This window comes from Lonchura striata, chromosome 1 (assembly GCF_046129695.1).
Source record: "Lonchura striata isolate bLonStr1 chromosome 1, bLonStr1.mat, whole genome shotgun sequence".
NCBI lineage: Eukaryota > Metazoa > Chordata > Aves > Passeriformes > Estrildidae > Lonchura > Lonchura striata.
This window is the reverse complement of record NC_134603.1, coordinates 127,154,201-127,170,310: the sequence shown is the minus strand read 5'-3', so window position 1 is coordinate 127,170,310 and position 16,110 is coordinate 127,154,201. Positions and strand designations below refer to the sequence as shown.

The 16,110-nt window shown below is 34.2% G+C and overlaps 1 protein-coding gene across 2 annotated transcripts in view; it reads right to left on the bottom strand.

Annotated features, from left to right (window-relative positions):
* SNX13 (sorting nexin 13) overlaps positions 1 to 16,110 on the bottom strand; it is a 64,889-nt gene that overhangs the window by 6,718 nt on the left and 42,061 nt on the right. The window contains exons 15-23 of one of the 2 annotated variants that reach the window (XM_031503845.2): positions 15,214 to 15,346; positions 14,453 to 14,490; positions 10,090 to 10,159; positions 7,511 to 7,683; positions 4,960 to 5,067; positions 4,145 to 4,255; positions 2,678 to 2,839; positions 1,425 to 1,496; positions 414 to 559 (exon numbers count right to left, since the gene is read on the bottom strand). In XM_031503845.2, the coding sequence (XP_031359705.2) occupies positions 414 to 559; positions 1,425 to 1,496; positions 2,678 to 2,839; positions 4,145 to 4,255; positions 4,960 to 5,067; positions 7,511 to 7,683; positions 10,090 to 10,159; positions 14,453 to 14,490; positions 15,214 to 15,346 (1,013 nt within the window). The remainder of the gene's footprint in view (positions 1 to 413; positions 560 to 1,424; positions 1,497 to 2,677; positions 2,840 to 4,144; positions 4,256 to 4,959; positions 5,068 to 7,510; positions 7,684 to 10,089; positions 10,160 to 14,452; positions 14,491 to 15,213; positions 15,347 to 16,110) is intronic. The other variant, XM_031503846.2, reaches the window with a different exon arrangement.

The window sequence follows — 16,110 nt, the reverse complement described above, 5'->3', positions numbered from 1 at the left end:
TGAAAGCACTAGTGTATAATTTCTAGCATGAAAGAAATGTAAGCAGAAATAGTGCAGAAATAATAATACTAATAAATAATATAAATAATAAAAAAAAATAATAAAACAGGCATAGTGATAAAACAGGGCAAAAATCATAAATATTAAGTTACATTCACAGAAACATGAACTCTTACATGTGAAAGCTCTTTTGTAAGTTCTTTGGCATGTTAAGAGTTACTGTAATTTTTCTTTCAATAATGTTTTGTGTTTATGTCCATTTTACACCACGTTTGCACTCAGTTTATTGATTTCCTCCAAGGAGAAATGCATGCAGATTTAAAGCACAATAATTTAGTATTACCAGGAAGGATGTATAGACAGATACTATACAGTGTCACTCACATGATTGCTCTAAATAAGAAAAGCAGTACCTATTAATTGTGTCACCATATGTTGCTCTAATAAGTTGCTGAAGCAGATTTTTTATATTTCTTCTTAACCACTGATTTCTCTCCTTCAAATCAAAGACTTCATCCATAAGTAGCAGCATTACTCTCAGTGGTATATTGTCATCCACCTGACCACCAAGTAAAAGAATAAACAGTAAACTTTTATTTCAGTTCAAGAAAGCTACAGTTTCAGAAGCTACTTCATCTGTCAAATACTTCAGTATAAGCACAACAATGACAAACACTTCACTCTGTATTTTACTGTAATATGAAATCTTCCCTAAATCTTCAACAACATTAGTAGCAAAGAACTGAAAGTTAAATATAAAACCAGATACACCAAATTTTTAAAATATGACAAGAAGTAACCACTATTTCAAAAGTCAGCAGTTATTACAGAAGTTGCATAAAATTAATACATTTAAGTATGTCCTAACGAGAGACCTCATCCCTCACCTCTTCCTGGTTGCTCTGCTTCCAACTGCCTTACACAAAAACTCAGGAAGGATCTTTTCTTGGACACCATTTTCTTACAGACACTAGAAACAGTGACATTTCACTGAAATTAACTGCTTTTTATTTAGACATCATTGGAACCTGCATAACTATCCTGTGCTTTAATGCTTGGAGACTAAAAAAAGGATAATAATTTTACTTTTTTAGTAGATAATGTTACACAGATTGGCCTACGAAAAACATGTTGGAGGGAGAAGAAAAAAAAAATCAAAAAACAAAACCCCCAGCCATAAAACACAGAAACAGTAGTACATGCATTCTTCACAGTTATTCCAATGTTGTACAAACCATTCCAGTGCTAGGAAAAATGTTAATTTTAAAATGAAGTATGCAAATTTATTTTAAAAAAGTTTGGAACTGTTTTGAAGTGCCTGGTATAGTGTCAGAAAACAATAAAAGTGTAGCTCAGTGCAGAATAAGTAACCATTTGTTTGCTTTTAGAGGTGTCAGCTTTGAAAGGACAAATATCAGACTCACATTGTCATCAATTGGTGCTGCAACACGGCAATGGTCAGGATCTGAATAGGTTTTCTGCATCAGAGGTGGCACCTACAATAAAAAACGCGATGTTAATGAAAGCAAAAAATACTTTAGAGTATGAATAAATGAGAAAAAATGTCATAAGCAGTTTGGTTATGAAAATATAAAACAACAACATTTGGTCAAAAGTAACTGCAAGCTAATATATACACAGCAGCTCTTTCACCCTTCAAAACTAATAATCAAGTCTGTATACATTTTCGTATAGCTACCAAAATTATTAACACCTTTAAGACAATCCACATCTAATTTATCAAGTGCCTAGTGCTTCAACTCAAAAACACCTAAAAACTATTATGAGACTGAGATTTCTTTTGATATTTCGTGCTGATCTTGACTGTTGCCTGATTATGGGTTTCCCAGCAAGTACAACTGCAATTATATTGCAAGTCACACACCAGGAAAGTTACTAGCAATGATGAAGTCCAAAGACAGTAATTTTACCCTACAAGTAATTAAAAAAACTCACATATCCTCCTGGGTCCTAATTTATTATTCCCTTTCATGATTTAAGGGTTAATTCTCCCATCTCTGTTGCTATTCTACATCTGCCATATTTAACTGTTTTGGTTGTGCAAACCACAGATCTTACAGCTACATACAGGAAGAGGAAGACCAGAGAAACAAAGGGAAGATTAACATGTTCTGAACACAACTATTTTCATAGGAATTCCAAATTGCATATCATGCTACTACCATTTCTCACCTCTAAAGTATTATATTTTATGAATGTAAGAGACGAGGGAAGATGGCAGGAAAGACAGAAAAAAAGTTAATTTAAACCAGAATTCAGCAAGGAATAAGCAGAAAAGAGGCTATGTCTTTATTTTAAGTTTCAAAATATACAGGTTTTTTTCCCTAACAAAAACAGCAGATGCAGGAAATTAGCTGATTGAGAATGGTTAGTTAAAATAAGCCAGGAATCTCATGTTCTTCTCAAGTTACTTCACTGAATTAAGTGGAGAACTGTAACAGTCTGTAGATGCCATCATAAAACACATTCCTTAATTGTGAAGACCTCAATTTTTGCAGTAAAATCACTGCTGAACCTTATTAAAAAGCTGCAGGTACAAACCAGATTGATCTTCTGTTTAAAGACTTGACTCTCCTATGTAACATTAGTTTCAGTGAGTCAATAGTGACTCTTCAGTTGATTTATTAGTATGTATTAACCACCAGTACTTTCTTACCTTGAAAAATGATTGCTTTATGTCTTGTCCCAATCTCTCTGACATTTTACCCATGTTGTCTGACATTTTAGTCATTCCCTCTGCCAGGCTGTCAGGGATAGACTTGACTGCATTTGATACATTTCTCATAGAGTTACGCAGTGGATTTACAAACGTGTCCATCTGAAGGGGAAGATGTTTAACCAGAATTGTATAATCTAAGAGGACACCAGCATATTAATACACTATGAGAAGCATGGCACAGCGTACAATAACATAATAGTTGTTCGTACAACTCAAATTACTTAACTTCATTACAGAATGCAGAATACAGTTTTAATTTTACTTCCATTTATATTTCTCATTTGTTACGGCCCTACTGCAGCTATTTACATCTTTCAACAGATGTTTTCCTGAGTCATTTCCATTTCCTATCCCTTGGCTTTTCTTAGCTTATTTTCCTTTTCTTCTCCATTCAATACCAATTCTCCCTTCCAAGCTTTCTACATCCAGATGTTCCAATTCTGCTTTCAACTCTTCATCTTTGCAACATGCCTCTTCTAAATAGAGCTGGAATAGTATGTATCATGGCAAGTATAATTAAAAACAAAAAGTAGTTTCATAGAAACTGTTACAATTTTTCTTCCAGTATATACTCTGAATTCAGTCCGAACAGAAGCACAAATACCAGAGTGATGCCCTTTAAAAAGTTATGCTTATAAAGAATCTTGTAAGCTGGAAAACACATCTTAGTCATTATAGAAACCTTGATAAATATTTAACTATTTCACTGTTAATTATTTAAAGAATATAGGCAGGACAGTAACTTGAGGTGACAATAGAGCAGTAAATGCTTTTTGTATCTAAATTGCTTAAACTTTAGAAATAGCTGCATTTGCAAAGCAGATGCTCACACAAACTGGTCAACTGAACAAAGAGCCACTTGTCTGAAGACAGTTCTGGCAGCTTAAGAAAAAGGATGCAGAGTCCAGAGCTCTGAATTTGACCAATGACTCTGGATGGTTACACCTAAATACATAACAGGGGCTTTTGAAGGGAAATGCATATCGTGTTTTGGGCCAGAGAGTGGAAAGCATGGTAATAGTAGAAGATACAGAGTAAAGAACTGAAACAAGAAATCAGAAGGAATAAAACTATAAAAAAAAAATATTACAGATATCTGACAGAAAGCAACTTGCAAGAAAAACACTTTTAGACTAGTAGAGAAGTTTCAGCGCAATTAACTGGGTCCAATTTCAAAATTTTATTTTCATGTCATACAAACAGATTAACCTATTATAAAAATGGCAATTTTTTTAGTTCTTTATGTCCTCAGATACATTGCCACTGAGTTTTAAAGCAACTCATTTGCAAGATGTTTTCAAAGTGCTGCATAGCTCCTTAATATCAGTTCAACGCATCTGTTTAATGCAATCATTGCATGAATGAATACTCTAAAGTTCCCTTGACTGAACAAAACATTCTTACCTTCCGTGCAAAATCCCCCTTCCCTTTGCTATAGGCTTTATTCTCCAGGAAGTCATACACATAATGGGCTAAAGCTGGAGAAGCTTTCATCATCTCAGGATTTAACAAGAGCTGAATAAAATATTTTATAAAAGATCTTTTAATACATAATTAACAAGATACAATCAAAAACATCACATGTTTTCATTCCTGAATTTTATTCCAACATTACAGCAGTCTCAAGATGGAAACAATGGGCTTCTTAGTAGCTGCCATAATTTTAACCACTATGGTAATTATAGCATCTCAGAGAAAAATATATACATTTATCATCAAACTGTCATTTCACAGTGTTTTAACTCATCTTCATTATTTACTGTTAACATGTTCATTGACTTAGTTAACATATTTTAGTGCTAAATGACTCGAAAATCCCGATGAAGAAAGATCTTTTTTTGTTTGGGCTGATACAAGCCTTATCTGAACCGTGTGGTTTGCTATGCTGCTCGAGTGCCACAGAAATCCTTACACAGCAGCACAAGAGAAAGTGACCACAAACATGTCAGCGGGGGAAGGTCAATGGCATAAAGCTCAAAACCAACATATCTGGAACCTCATCAGCTCAGAAAAGCAGTGACAGAACTGGCTAAGAATAAACCAAAATACCAAAGAAAATGCAAACTTATGAGACAGTATCAAGTAATTATGATATATTATTTAGTTTTGTGTACCAACACAGCTTTTTTTGTTTTTACAAAGAAAAAACCACAAAGGCACACTACCTCTGAAAAAATAATTCCAAGCACAGAGCTTAAAAAACCTCAGTAACAGCTTACCTGCAAATAAGCATTTAAATCCTTTTTCCTCTTCTCCAGAAACTCTCTGTCCATATTGTTAAATGTTTTTTTGCCAGGAAGTTTTAGTATATTTGCAAGGTTTTCAAACTAGAAAAAAACAGAAGATTATTTTTTCTGTTTTCAAGAATTTCAAGTCTTCATATAAGGACATTCTATTCACCTATTCTTATGTATCATCTAACACCTGACAAAAAGAATTTGCATCATGCCTGGAACTCAGAATTCTTGGAGAAGCCAAACAAGAAGGTATGCTGTCAATAAAAATTGCATTCCCAGGAGACTGTCACAGGTAAAAATTAATTTCTTGTGAAACTCTCTTTTGAAGTACACTTTTGAAATACAAACCAATAGAGTGTGCAAAAGGCTTAGGCTCAAAATCTATCATTATTATTATTTTATAACACAACACAAAGAGAAAACATTTTCAAGAGAACTTGTAAATCTTTCTAAAATCTCTTTCCTCTCCTATCCTGACCAAGCCTATTAAGGAAATGATTAAGCTTTTCTCCCTGAAGAGATGGCAGCACCCAGTTTACACACAGGTTATCTCAGCTTGCTCTGTAAGTCATGCATGATCTGTGCCTTTTCTCCAAGTAATGACAATGATTGGCACTGTACTCTTTGACTCTGTACATGGATGACATGTACTCTGATCTAGTTTTGCAGGAAGAATGGCAGTCCCAGGGAAGGAGAAAGGAAAGATGAGGCCCTAGCACTTAAGGCTGAATAAATCTGGTGAAATGCACAAAAAATTAAAAAGTGACAGGAACAAAACTTGAAGAATCAGGACTATTCCCATACAGAATCCAGACTTCCTGTAAATAGTATCCTTAAGGTGGTAAAGACAGAAACATACAGTATTCTAGGCTTTAAGAAACAATCTGGAAACAGGTTGCATCCTTTTCCTCTTTAGAAAAGACCACCACATTACAGATTTAAAGATATGGATTCCATTCTGTCCCTGCAAGATCTCTTCTTGCATCATTAAACTTTGCAAGGCCACGAAACTCATAAAATGTATGGTCTGCAGAAAGCACCTGAACAGTTCTTTACAACTTTAGAAATCCCATTCCCTTGCAAGTAGGTCATATGGAAAAATAACTGAACAGAAGATGGTCTGGTTTTCATCTGGACTCTTATATCAAACCAGAAGTAATATAAGCAACTAATAGCCTCTATTTTAAATATAGGTATTTACTTCAAATGGCATTTATTACATGACTGACTAAAGGAACTGGTGTGAATCTATTCAGTGCTCTAAGGAAAAATCCTCAGATACTTTCAACTGCTTTGAACTCCTTCAATTCCATTTTGGATCAGCTATCTATTTTCTCTGAAAAACAGTCCTGGACCTTTTTACTAATTTTAAATCAATTATTCCAACTTTTACCCTTAACATGTCAATAAAAATGTCTTAGATGTATTAGACAAGCACACAAGACAGCAAGAATGTCTATTTTCTTGCCAAGAGTAAGCAAAACTGTTGAACATCTGAGATGCCGCCATAGTGAATCACAGAAATCTGTTTACTTTTTGCAATCTTAGTGCTCTAGGTTAACATTTCTAGTCTCTGTAAATTCAATCAGACTTAGTAACCATAAATGTTGAACTTTCATATTTTGAACATCTTTGCTATTGCCATTTATTTCTACTCATTTGAAGTTATGTTAGTTTTAAATTATTGTCCCATACGAGCAGAATGTTAATTCACTCTAAGATCCAGGATTCTTCAAAAGACTGAATTAATTTAAGAAAATCAATTTGAAGGAGTACAAAAATTAGTATTTTAAACTTATTGACAGCACACTAAGACCATCAGAAATTCAACGGAAAGTTGGACTTAATTTATAATTAATCCAAATATTCAACATGTTTGCTTTTTTAATAAAGCCTTTTCAATTTTTATTATCGCTGTAACTTTAAAATGCTAACTTACCTGCACAGAATTTGTTCTCTATGACTTTCAATTATTAACAGGGTAAAAGGATATAAACTGACACTTCTAAGTTCAAAGGTTATGCAGTCAAATCTGACTTCCGCAAAGGCTTGGTTTAAAAGCACTTCAGTCTCCTTTTAAAAGCACCATGTTTACATGCTTTTTTCATGTCAGTAGGTTCTACTTTGTACCAGTTGGTGAATTACAACGCTCTATTTCTTCCTTCCTTCTCTCATTTTAGGAGGATTAATAGTCTGAGAATACTAGTACAGCAGTAAAAGGCAGATTGCTAGTAGTATAGTGAACTGCTACCAGCTCTCCCTCTTGCAACCCCACCAGTTCTTAACATTCACTTAAAACCTAAATACCTATTTCCCCACCTCAGCTTTTATTTCTTAATCTCTGACAAATATAACTAACTCTCTCAGAGACCAACAGCACTTCCATACAAAGATTTAAAGTAAAATTAAGCTGTATGGGAAGAGGGGGGGAGACTTTCTAAGTTCCATTTCTTTTTCAAAGAGCAATCATATAGTCATCAGTTCTGAAACTACAGGAAAGTGCACCTATAAAGATTTTCATGGGATTGGTTACCTGCTCAGTGATCCTCATGTGAAAGTCATGGAAGTCGCTGTAGCGCCGGTATGTCTTCCACATCTCCTCACTGTTTGCATTTCGCCTGTGGACAGTGATGGCGTACAGGGCATATGTCTTGCCGTGGTCATTACACACTCCTGCCACAGCATATGGGTCAGAGTCAGCATAGACTAGCAGTTTTAAAAACAAAAATAAAAAAGGAACAAACAGAAAGAAGGAAGACGAAAGGACACAAATGTGAAGTGAAGAAATGTCTGAAATGACAGACTTGAAAGATAAAAATGGACATGCAAGCAGAAGACTAAACTATCCCTTGAACTTAAACACTGTATGGTACCCTCCAAAACTTACTACATAAACTTAAATAGAGATTAAGCAGCTTTAAAGCTAGACAGGCTTCAATGACATGCAAAACATAAGCAAACAAAAAAAAAAAAATTCAACTTTTAAATAGTAAATAGAACTTAAAATTATTTTAACCTAAAGAACTCAAGGCAAGGTGAAAGACAACTGTGAAACCAGAAGAAATTCCAGTTTGAAAAGTAGTCTAATCACATTGCAAAAGTCTGCCCATCAGAAAAGTCTATAAATACAAGACAATGATTGCAAGCTGCAAGCATTCAGTTTTGCTGTTGGCATCAGTAGCCTGTTATTAACTCAGCAGTTTGTTACTAACTCTAGGATAAAAATCACTTCCCATGCTATTTTAGTTAACTATATATACAGACATGTGTACATATATATAATGCATTCTCTGCATGTGCACACACACATTGTATGGAAAAGTCAATTCATAAATAAAAAGAACACATATAGCTATCTGAAATACAAGCAAAATCTTTTTGATCTCCGTTAAATATTTAAGTCTTCTTGGACTTCCTCCCTTACAGAATTTTCCCAGTACAGTTTGTTTCAAAACCTTACATTTTATGTACAGAATAACCTAGAACCAATATTGTTTACACTGCACACCATTTAAAATGGCAACATGTAGTATTTCTAAGTATTGAGCCAATATCCACTACATACAGCTTTCCAGTGGCTAGATGAAAGTCTTTTTAATCAAGGTTTCAGCTGCTGCCTATGCAAGAATTACACACTGGAAAGGTGAACAGTGGGCACAGAGTATCTCGTCTTTGCTATCCAACCTCTAAAAGAGGAATGATGAGTGCTGAATCCCCAGAACGAGCAGGCAGTCAGGAGGGTGCCAAAAGACTGGCCGGAGAGCCGAGTCAGGAACCCCCAGCACTACAGATGCTGCACAAACCTTATCCTCTACATTCACATTGACAACCTGGCCCTGCAGCCACCAGACCACATCCCAGCGGCACTGCCAAGTGGCACCTTCAGAACCACTTCAGGCAGAAAAAGAAAGTAGTTGTCCTGCTGCCCCTTACGCCATAGCCTCTTAATTAGCATTTATTTTGCAACCCAAGACAGTGTGAATCCTGAAACACACAGAGAGAATCCTGTCTGTATATAACCCTCACACACAGGAAAGGATAGTAACTGGGTGAGGAAAAGAACTTGCTCACAGATGCAGTTTAATACGGTCTTGCAATACAAACCTGTACAAATCTCCTACTACAACTGGAGCATTATATATTCAAAGTCAGACTGGTAGTTATCAATACATGCTGTCCTTAAGATTCTAAATTTTACAATTTACGTGGTTCTAAGTTTACCTTTTTTCCTTAGGTTAGAATGATGAAACTTTTAAGTTTAATTCAGAAAAAAAGTACCACAGGCCATTTTAATGAAAAAGCAGAATTTGGTTGACTTTCAACACATTTTCCCCTTTCCCTGAAGACTGACTACCATTACACTTGCATTGCACACTACCCTCACACTACGTTGGAATAGGTTTAATTAAAATGTAAAGTAATTGAATGCTTACGTGTAAGCAAGCATAAATGCATAGATTTGAGAGCATATTGCATAGTAAAATCTACCCAGAAAGTATCTGAAGATCAGTTCACAATTTAATTGTCCAATGCAATCTCATTTAACTGGAGTATTTGAAATAATAGCTGAGATTTTTGTTGTTTACTCTCATGTAACAAAGAAAAACAGTTTCTCTCCAGGTAAAGTTTTTTAAAAGATAACAAAAAATGCCATCACAATAACAACAGAAGTCACTTCCTTAAACTAAGTCACTAAGGAAGCACAAAGAATAAGGGAAAAGTATTACACTAAGAGAATGAAACAGTCAAGACTTATAATTCTGTGACTAGAAAGAGAGATGTCTTTCAGAATTTCTTTAAATAATTGCTAAAATAACTCCTACTCAATAGTAAGTTTAATGAATGATTCTCCAGAGATAAAAGTAGTAATAATAATAATACTACCATACACAATAAAAATTACATTACTTTTTAAGTACAGATATATAGTCTGTTACTAACAGATAAATACTGGAAAGATTTCCAAAAAGACTTAATGGAAAATATGAATTCAAATGTTTTATGAAAGCCAAAAAAATGAGGCAATCAGGATTTCAAGGGCCTGTAATATTACAAAATTCAAAATAAATGGTGGGAAAAAAAGTTAGCAGACATCATAACAGATTCACTTACCAGTGTCTGAGATGTATGCATGGAGCTGAACTGTCTCATCAGTAGGGACATTTGAAAGGTCATCTAAGGACTGCAGGGTGGGGAGAAAATGTAGGAGGAAAAAATGTGAAAAAATAGAATAAGATCAGAAATACACTGTATTTTAGATGTGCTGTGATTAATCTATTTAATTTTCAAACTTTCAGTTCACTATACTAAAAGCTTAGTGTACTGTAACAATGCAGGTGTCTGTACTACTTGGTTACCAAAGCCGTTCTTTTGCACAGTATATATACATTTTATTTCCCCCATCATTTTCACACATAGTTTTGCAACTACTCATATTTGATCAAGCATATTGGCCACTTCAGTTTGATATCTCAACCCTAATAAAAGTACAGTTAAAAATGGTCTTTTACTGAGCATTGGAAAAGAAAAAAACCAAACCAAAACCAGGAAACCACCCAAACAACTGGGGAGATACAGATGTTGTGTAACAGATATTGTGTTTGGTTTTCACCTTCATAGCATTCTGCTGTCTTTCAAATGTCTTTATGCCCTACACAAATGTTACACAGTAGTAGAAACTGCTGCTTTATGTAAAAAAAAAAAACAAAAAACCACAAAAAAAACCAGCCAACATTTTTCTCAGGAATATTTTCTGTAGTAAAAAATGAACAGGTACATTCTTAGCTGGTTAATGCTCTGTCCATATTTAATAATTACTGGGATCAAAAGAAGCCTAATGGGTCTTTTAGAGAAGTTTTGTTTGTAGTTAAAATTAATACATCTGATTAAAGCTCTTCAAGACTGCTGAAAGACTTGCTTATGCAACTGACAGAAATAGAAGATGGGCCACTATGCATCCTAATCTTAAATTACCAGGTTAAAAAAAAAAAAGAGTTGGAGTTACCTAAGTAGAATTCACAGACACTCAGGTCCAAGTTACTTTATGTAATTTACCCCAGAATTCTAGAATTCTCTGAAGAAACACATTCAGAATGAATACAGCCATTTGCTATATTTTATAATTTAACCAAGCCAGTTTAATAGTGACTTACCACAAAAAGTTACCTACAATGGGACTTAGTGGTTAGCAGTGCCATTCCCGTATCAAACTAAAACCTCTACCTATATCAATTCTGTTTCCAAATCTCTGTTTCCTTAAACATAAAACAATGTACGAAATCACAATCAAAAGATAGGCTGAACTTAAACATGAATTATTTAACAACTCTGCTCTTGCCCCTTCTTCATCTGAATCTTTATCAACTCCACAATATCCCGACATAATACTCCATTGCTTCCTCCTCTAGTTCTCTACAAGGAATGGCTCTTTTCTGCCTCAACCATCTCAATAAGTCTCTGCCTAAATGTCTACTACTGAAGGTAAGGGAAATAACATTTCTGTTATAAAGTCTAGATACCAAATAAAAGGCAGCTTAAAAGTGTCTGAATAACATGTGTTGCAGTAGGGAGTCTACTGAAAGATATGCTTGTAGACTTTTAGTACCAAGGCCCCAGACTGAGAAAAGGTAGAAGAAAGAAAAGCCCTTCTGGGGAAATCTGTTTTGCCACTACATGTTATAGTGCTAGAAGTTTATGTCTGTCGAATGGTAGAACAGATGAATGTATGCAAAAATATTTTGACAGCAGACATCATCTTTACCTCAAGAATCTATAAGTTATTGGATGCTGGAGAGTTATTCTGGTAATGTATTACCATAAATGGGCTTTCCTTCAATCATTATGCTTGCTTTCAATAATTTCTGGACACAACACTCCCACTTAGTCCATTGTTGATTGAGTCCCTTGGCCAGACATGACCCTGTCAGGTATGCTGCTCCATACTGCTGTGTTCAATTTACAAGCAGAGTATCACCTGAGACTGGCTAACAGAAGGTATATGTGAAAACTTGGATAAAGTGCTTGATTTTAAAGCTCTAGGATTTGATTATCAATAAGATGGAAGTGATGTGATGTTACAGGAGAAGACAAGTAACTGCCAAATGCTCAAATGTATTGTTTGCTACAAAATACTGACATTAAGACACTGTTATATTTTTAAAGGCATAATTATTTCTTGTTTTCCTGCTCCCCTTCACTGTTACTCAAGTTCAGATTTCTTTGCAATTACTGAGTGGAGTTCAAGCTGACATATGCTAATGATTGCTAAAAGTTCAACCCAGCCACTTCTGCTGCCCTTCAAGGTCTTGGAACACCTGTGTAAATCCTTGTATTTACTCAATGCAAAGTATCCATTATAGATCCTTTAGAGGAAATCTGCAAGAGTCTGTAAATATTTACAATAATTTTATACTCCCAAAATGTGACCCACTGATTTGATATAGTAGATAAATGTATCAAATTAAAAGGCAGAAATTAAGACTTTTTTTTTGTAAAACAGCTTTTCCTCAAAACAGTTTTGAGCCTCTCTTTCAAATTCTTCCAGTGAAAGTATGAATTGCAGACAATTTATTTTATAATAGAAACTTTAGGAAACACTCAACTACTGTGGCAAGGCACTATACAGCAACTATTAATACAAGTAAATTAAAAGGTTGAAACCTGAACAGACAGACATTTGATATGAGCTAATATATCTACCATTAGATATATTCACAGGAACACAAGTTAATTAAAACCTAAAAATATCACAACCCAATTTTATTTAATACATTGTCATTAGCTGCAAGTACAGAAATTTCCTGACCTTTAAAGTAACCTTTCCAAGGTCTATTTTCCTTACGTAACAGACTAACACAAGGGAGCTAACTATGTGTACAGAAATTTACTCTTGACATGGAATTCAGCCAGCAAAAACTAATCTACCAGTATTCAAACACCTGTAAAAGCATTGAACACTCTGAACAATATGGACAACAGAAAAGTAAAAGTAGTTCTGCATAAAGAGAAATTTACTAATGGATTTCTTCTATAATGTTCCTAACTCTTTATAATAAATGTAATATTCTATAAATACCCTTGTCACAACAAAACCAAAAATCAAGTCTTTGAAGAGTCCCATGGAAATATCTATTTGCAGTGCAACAGTGCATGGTAAAGACTTTAGGACTTTTTAACTTAGCTTGGAAAGTCACTTGAAGCAGCAGATAGCCACTAGCCAGATAAGCCACAATAATGACAAATCCTCATCCATAAAATATAACTCTGGTATAGAGTATACATTATTAGACAGAGTACTTAAAAGAAATTTGAAAGATCTTTTAAAGAGATTAGTCAGTTAAAAGACTCTTGCGAAAAAATATGGCTAAATTAAGTTATCCGTCTGCATCTACCAGGAGTTTGCATAACTTGTATCAGCTAAACACCTCCCCTTCTCTTTACATTTCAAAATGTCAACAGGAATATAATAGAAAAGATAAACCCAGTTTAAATTTTAAAAAATCCAAAACTGACAGAAACCTGAACCCCATAAACAACAAACCCCACAGTGAAACACATTGACATTAATGTTACATGTATTCCTTTAGAAAACACTCATTCCTTTTCATGCAAGCATGACCTTATCAATGCAATGGAACTCCTAAGGAGCTACAGCACCTTCCAAGAACAAACTAGAAGGGCCCAGGCATCACATAATCCAGGAAATTGCATGCAGATTGTAAATATCTATGTAAACCTTCATAAAACAAAAAGGTTTGTAAACATACTGTCATATGCCCAACTGAATCTTGTATACCTTGTGGCTCAGCTACACACTGTCTACAGAAACATGAGGAGGATATATAATAAACATCTTATGATTTCTCCTTTTTAAATAAATGTATTTGCATTTTTGGTTTAGGTACACTCATTTAACAAAGGAAAGGTTTTGACAAACTGACAAACGTCAAGAATCACTTAAAAAAAAAAAAAACAACCTAAACTTGAAATTAGACAGATTAAAAAAACCCCAAAACCACTGACTCATGGCTGGAATAAACTCCAGATACCTCAATGCTTCCAAATCAAGTCCTAATGAAAAAAATATCAACTAACAAAAATGCAATTAAATGCCTCATTTTACAGTCTATTTAAATTTAATCCTTTGCGATTTCTCTTTCAAAGGATTTGTTTTCACCTACTATTATGTAACTCCAAATTTATATCTATTTAAGAAAAGCAAATAGGGATAAGAAATTATGCTTTCCATAAAATAACTGTTTCTGTGAGAAACAATGTAAAATTTCATTAAACATGGGAAAATACAAAAAGATGTTTTATCTTACAGAGAAATTAATAACTTGTCTGTTTCAATTTGATTCAAAAACTTTTTCAGAAATTCAACTGCTGTGAAGTAAAACCTGCAATGTACATTAAGTTAAACTATTTTATCACACTTTCTCTACTTTTGAGGAAAAAAAAAAATCTAAGCACTTACCAAATTTATGCTGCTAGTAGGAGACCCATTAAAAGACTCTGGGAGCAGTGAGGACAAGGAAAGGAAAAGCCAAGTCAGAAGATTTCTCCCCATTGTAGGATCACATATAAATAAAAATGCATCCAAAAAACATTATGAAAAATGAAGGAGAATTGTAGAACTGGGAAAAATGCTGCATGCAACATGCAAGTGTTTAAAATTTCCAGTAAAGACACTTAAAGAAATGTAGGTTTATAAAGAGTTTAAGTAAATACTTCGGATAACATTTTTTAAAGTTTATATCCCCACATAGGATATAAACAAGCTCTGTTAACAAGCTAGTTTAAGAGGGAAATTTTCAGTGGATTTTTACTTCAGTAACAAGAATAATGATTTTATCTGCTTTAAAAAGCCATATCTCCTATGTACTTTCAATTTTTATTTCCAGAGAGGAGTATAGTTATGCATTAAAAGAACCCAATATATTGAAGTTTTAAATATTTTCACAAAAAAAATAGAATGGAAGAAATGCATATTTATTTTAGTGACAAACTAGTTACCAAGACATGACAAGAATTTACATAAGATTAATAAACTTACTACAGTGAAAACCCTATCTGAGTTTACACACAAAAACACAAGGAGGAAAATAAATTTAAGTATCACAGACACCACAGGAGTATTTAATTTCCTAAAACCGGTATGGATAATTTATTTATTTTCATTTTAAAGCAGAGAAAAGAATGATCCCAGGAAATACACCTCAGAGATACAGAGCTCACCTCCTTCACCATCATCTGATCCTCTGAAACTGGGATCCTTCAGCATATCCAGCTCAGCTAACATACGCACATACAACACGTTCTGCTTGAACGAAGGGTAGAACCTCTCGTCTCGCAGCATCAACTCATACACCTTATTGAAACAAAAATGCCAAATTTGGAAATACTTATTGCATTTTTTAATTAATTAAACTAGTTTTCATAAATTCTACTTGAACAAGAAGTACCTGTGCACACGTGTTTCTGACTTATTCTTACTGAAATGGTTATCAGAAAATATCTAACTAGTCAGATGTGCACATCTAGGAAGGAAGTAGAACCATAGCTGTAAATGCTTCTGTCCTCTGCTCTTAACCCTTCCAATTGCAGTATAAACCTATTTCATCTTTATGCATTTCATAACAGGTTACCTCAGTCTCTCCTTGTGGATAAACTATATATGTAGACCTGCAAACACTAAGGGCAAGAGGTGAGAAAAGGGAAAGAAGGGAGAGGAGACACTGTATGTAACTTTTCTTACAATTTCTAGTTTAGCCAATACAATATAGCCATACCTCACAAAGATTTAACCACACTACCTCAAACAATTTACTTTCACAGCATATACACAAGTATCTATACATAGCAGGAATTAATTTATATTTTTTGGATACTCATGTCAACTCTAGCATATTTAATTTTTTTTTTTTTCCCATGGACCACTCTTCAAGTACTATCATCTAGTATGAATAGGAAAAAACCCAATCCATACAGTTTTCGGGAAGTTCATTTCCTTCGTAACTTACTGGAAATTTATGCTCTTCAGCAGAATTCACAAGTAAGGCCCAGATTTCACAAGAGGCTTTAATTAGTCTTAAATGGAGTCCTGCATACAACAGTGTGATTCTAAATTCTACA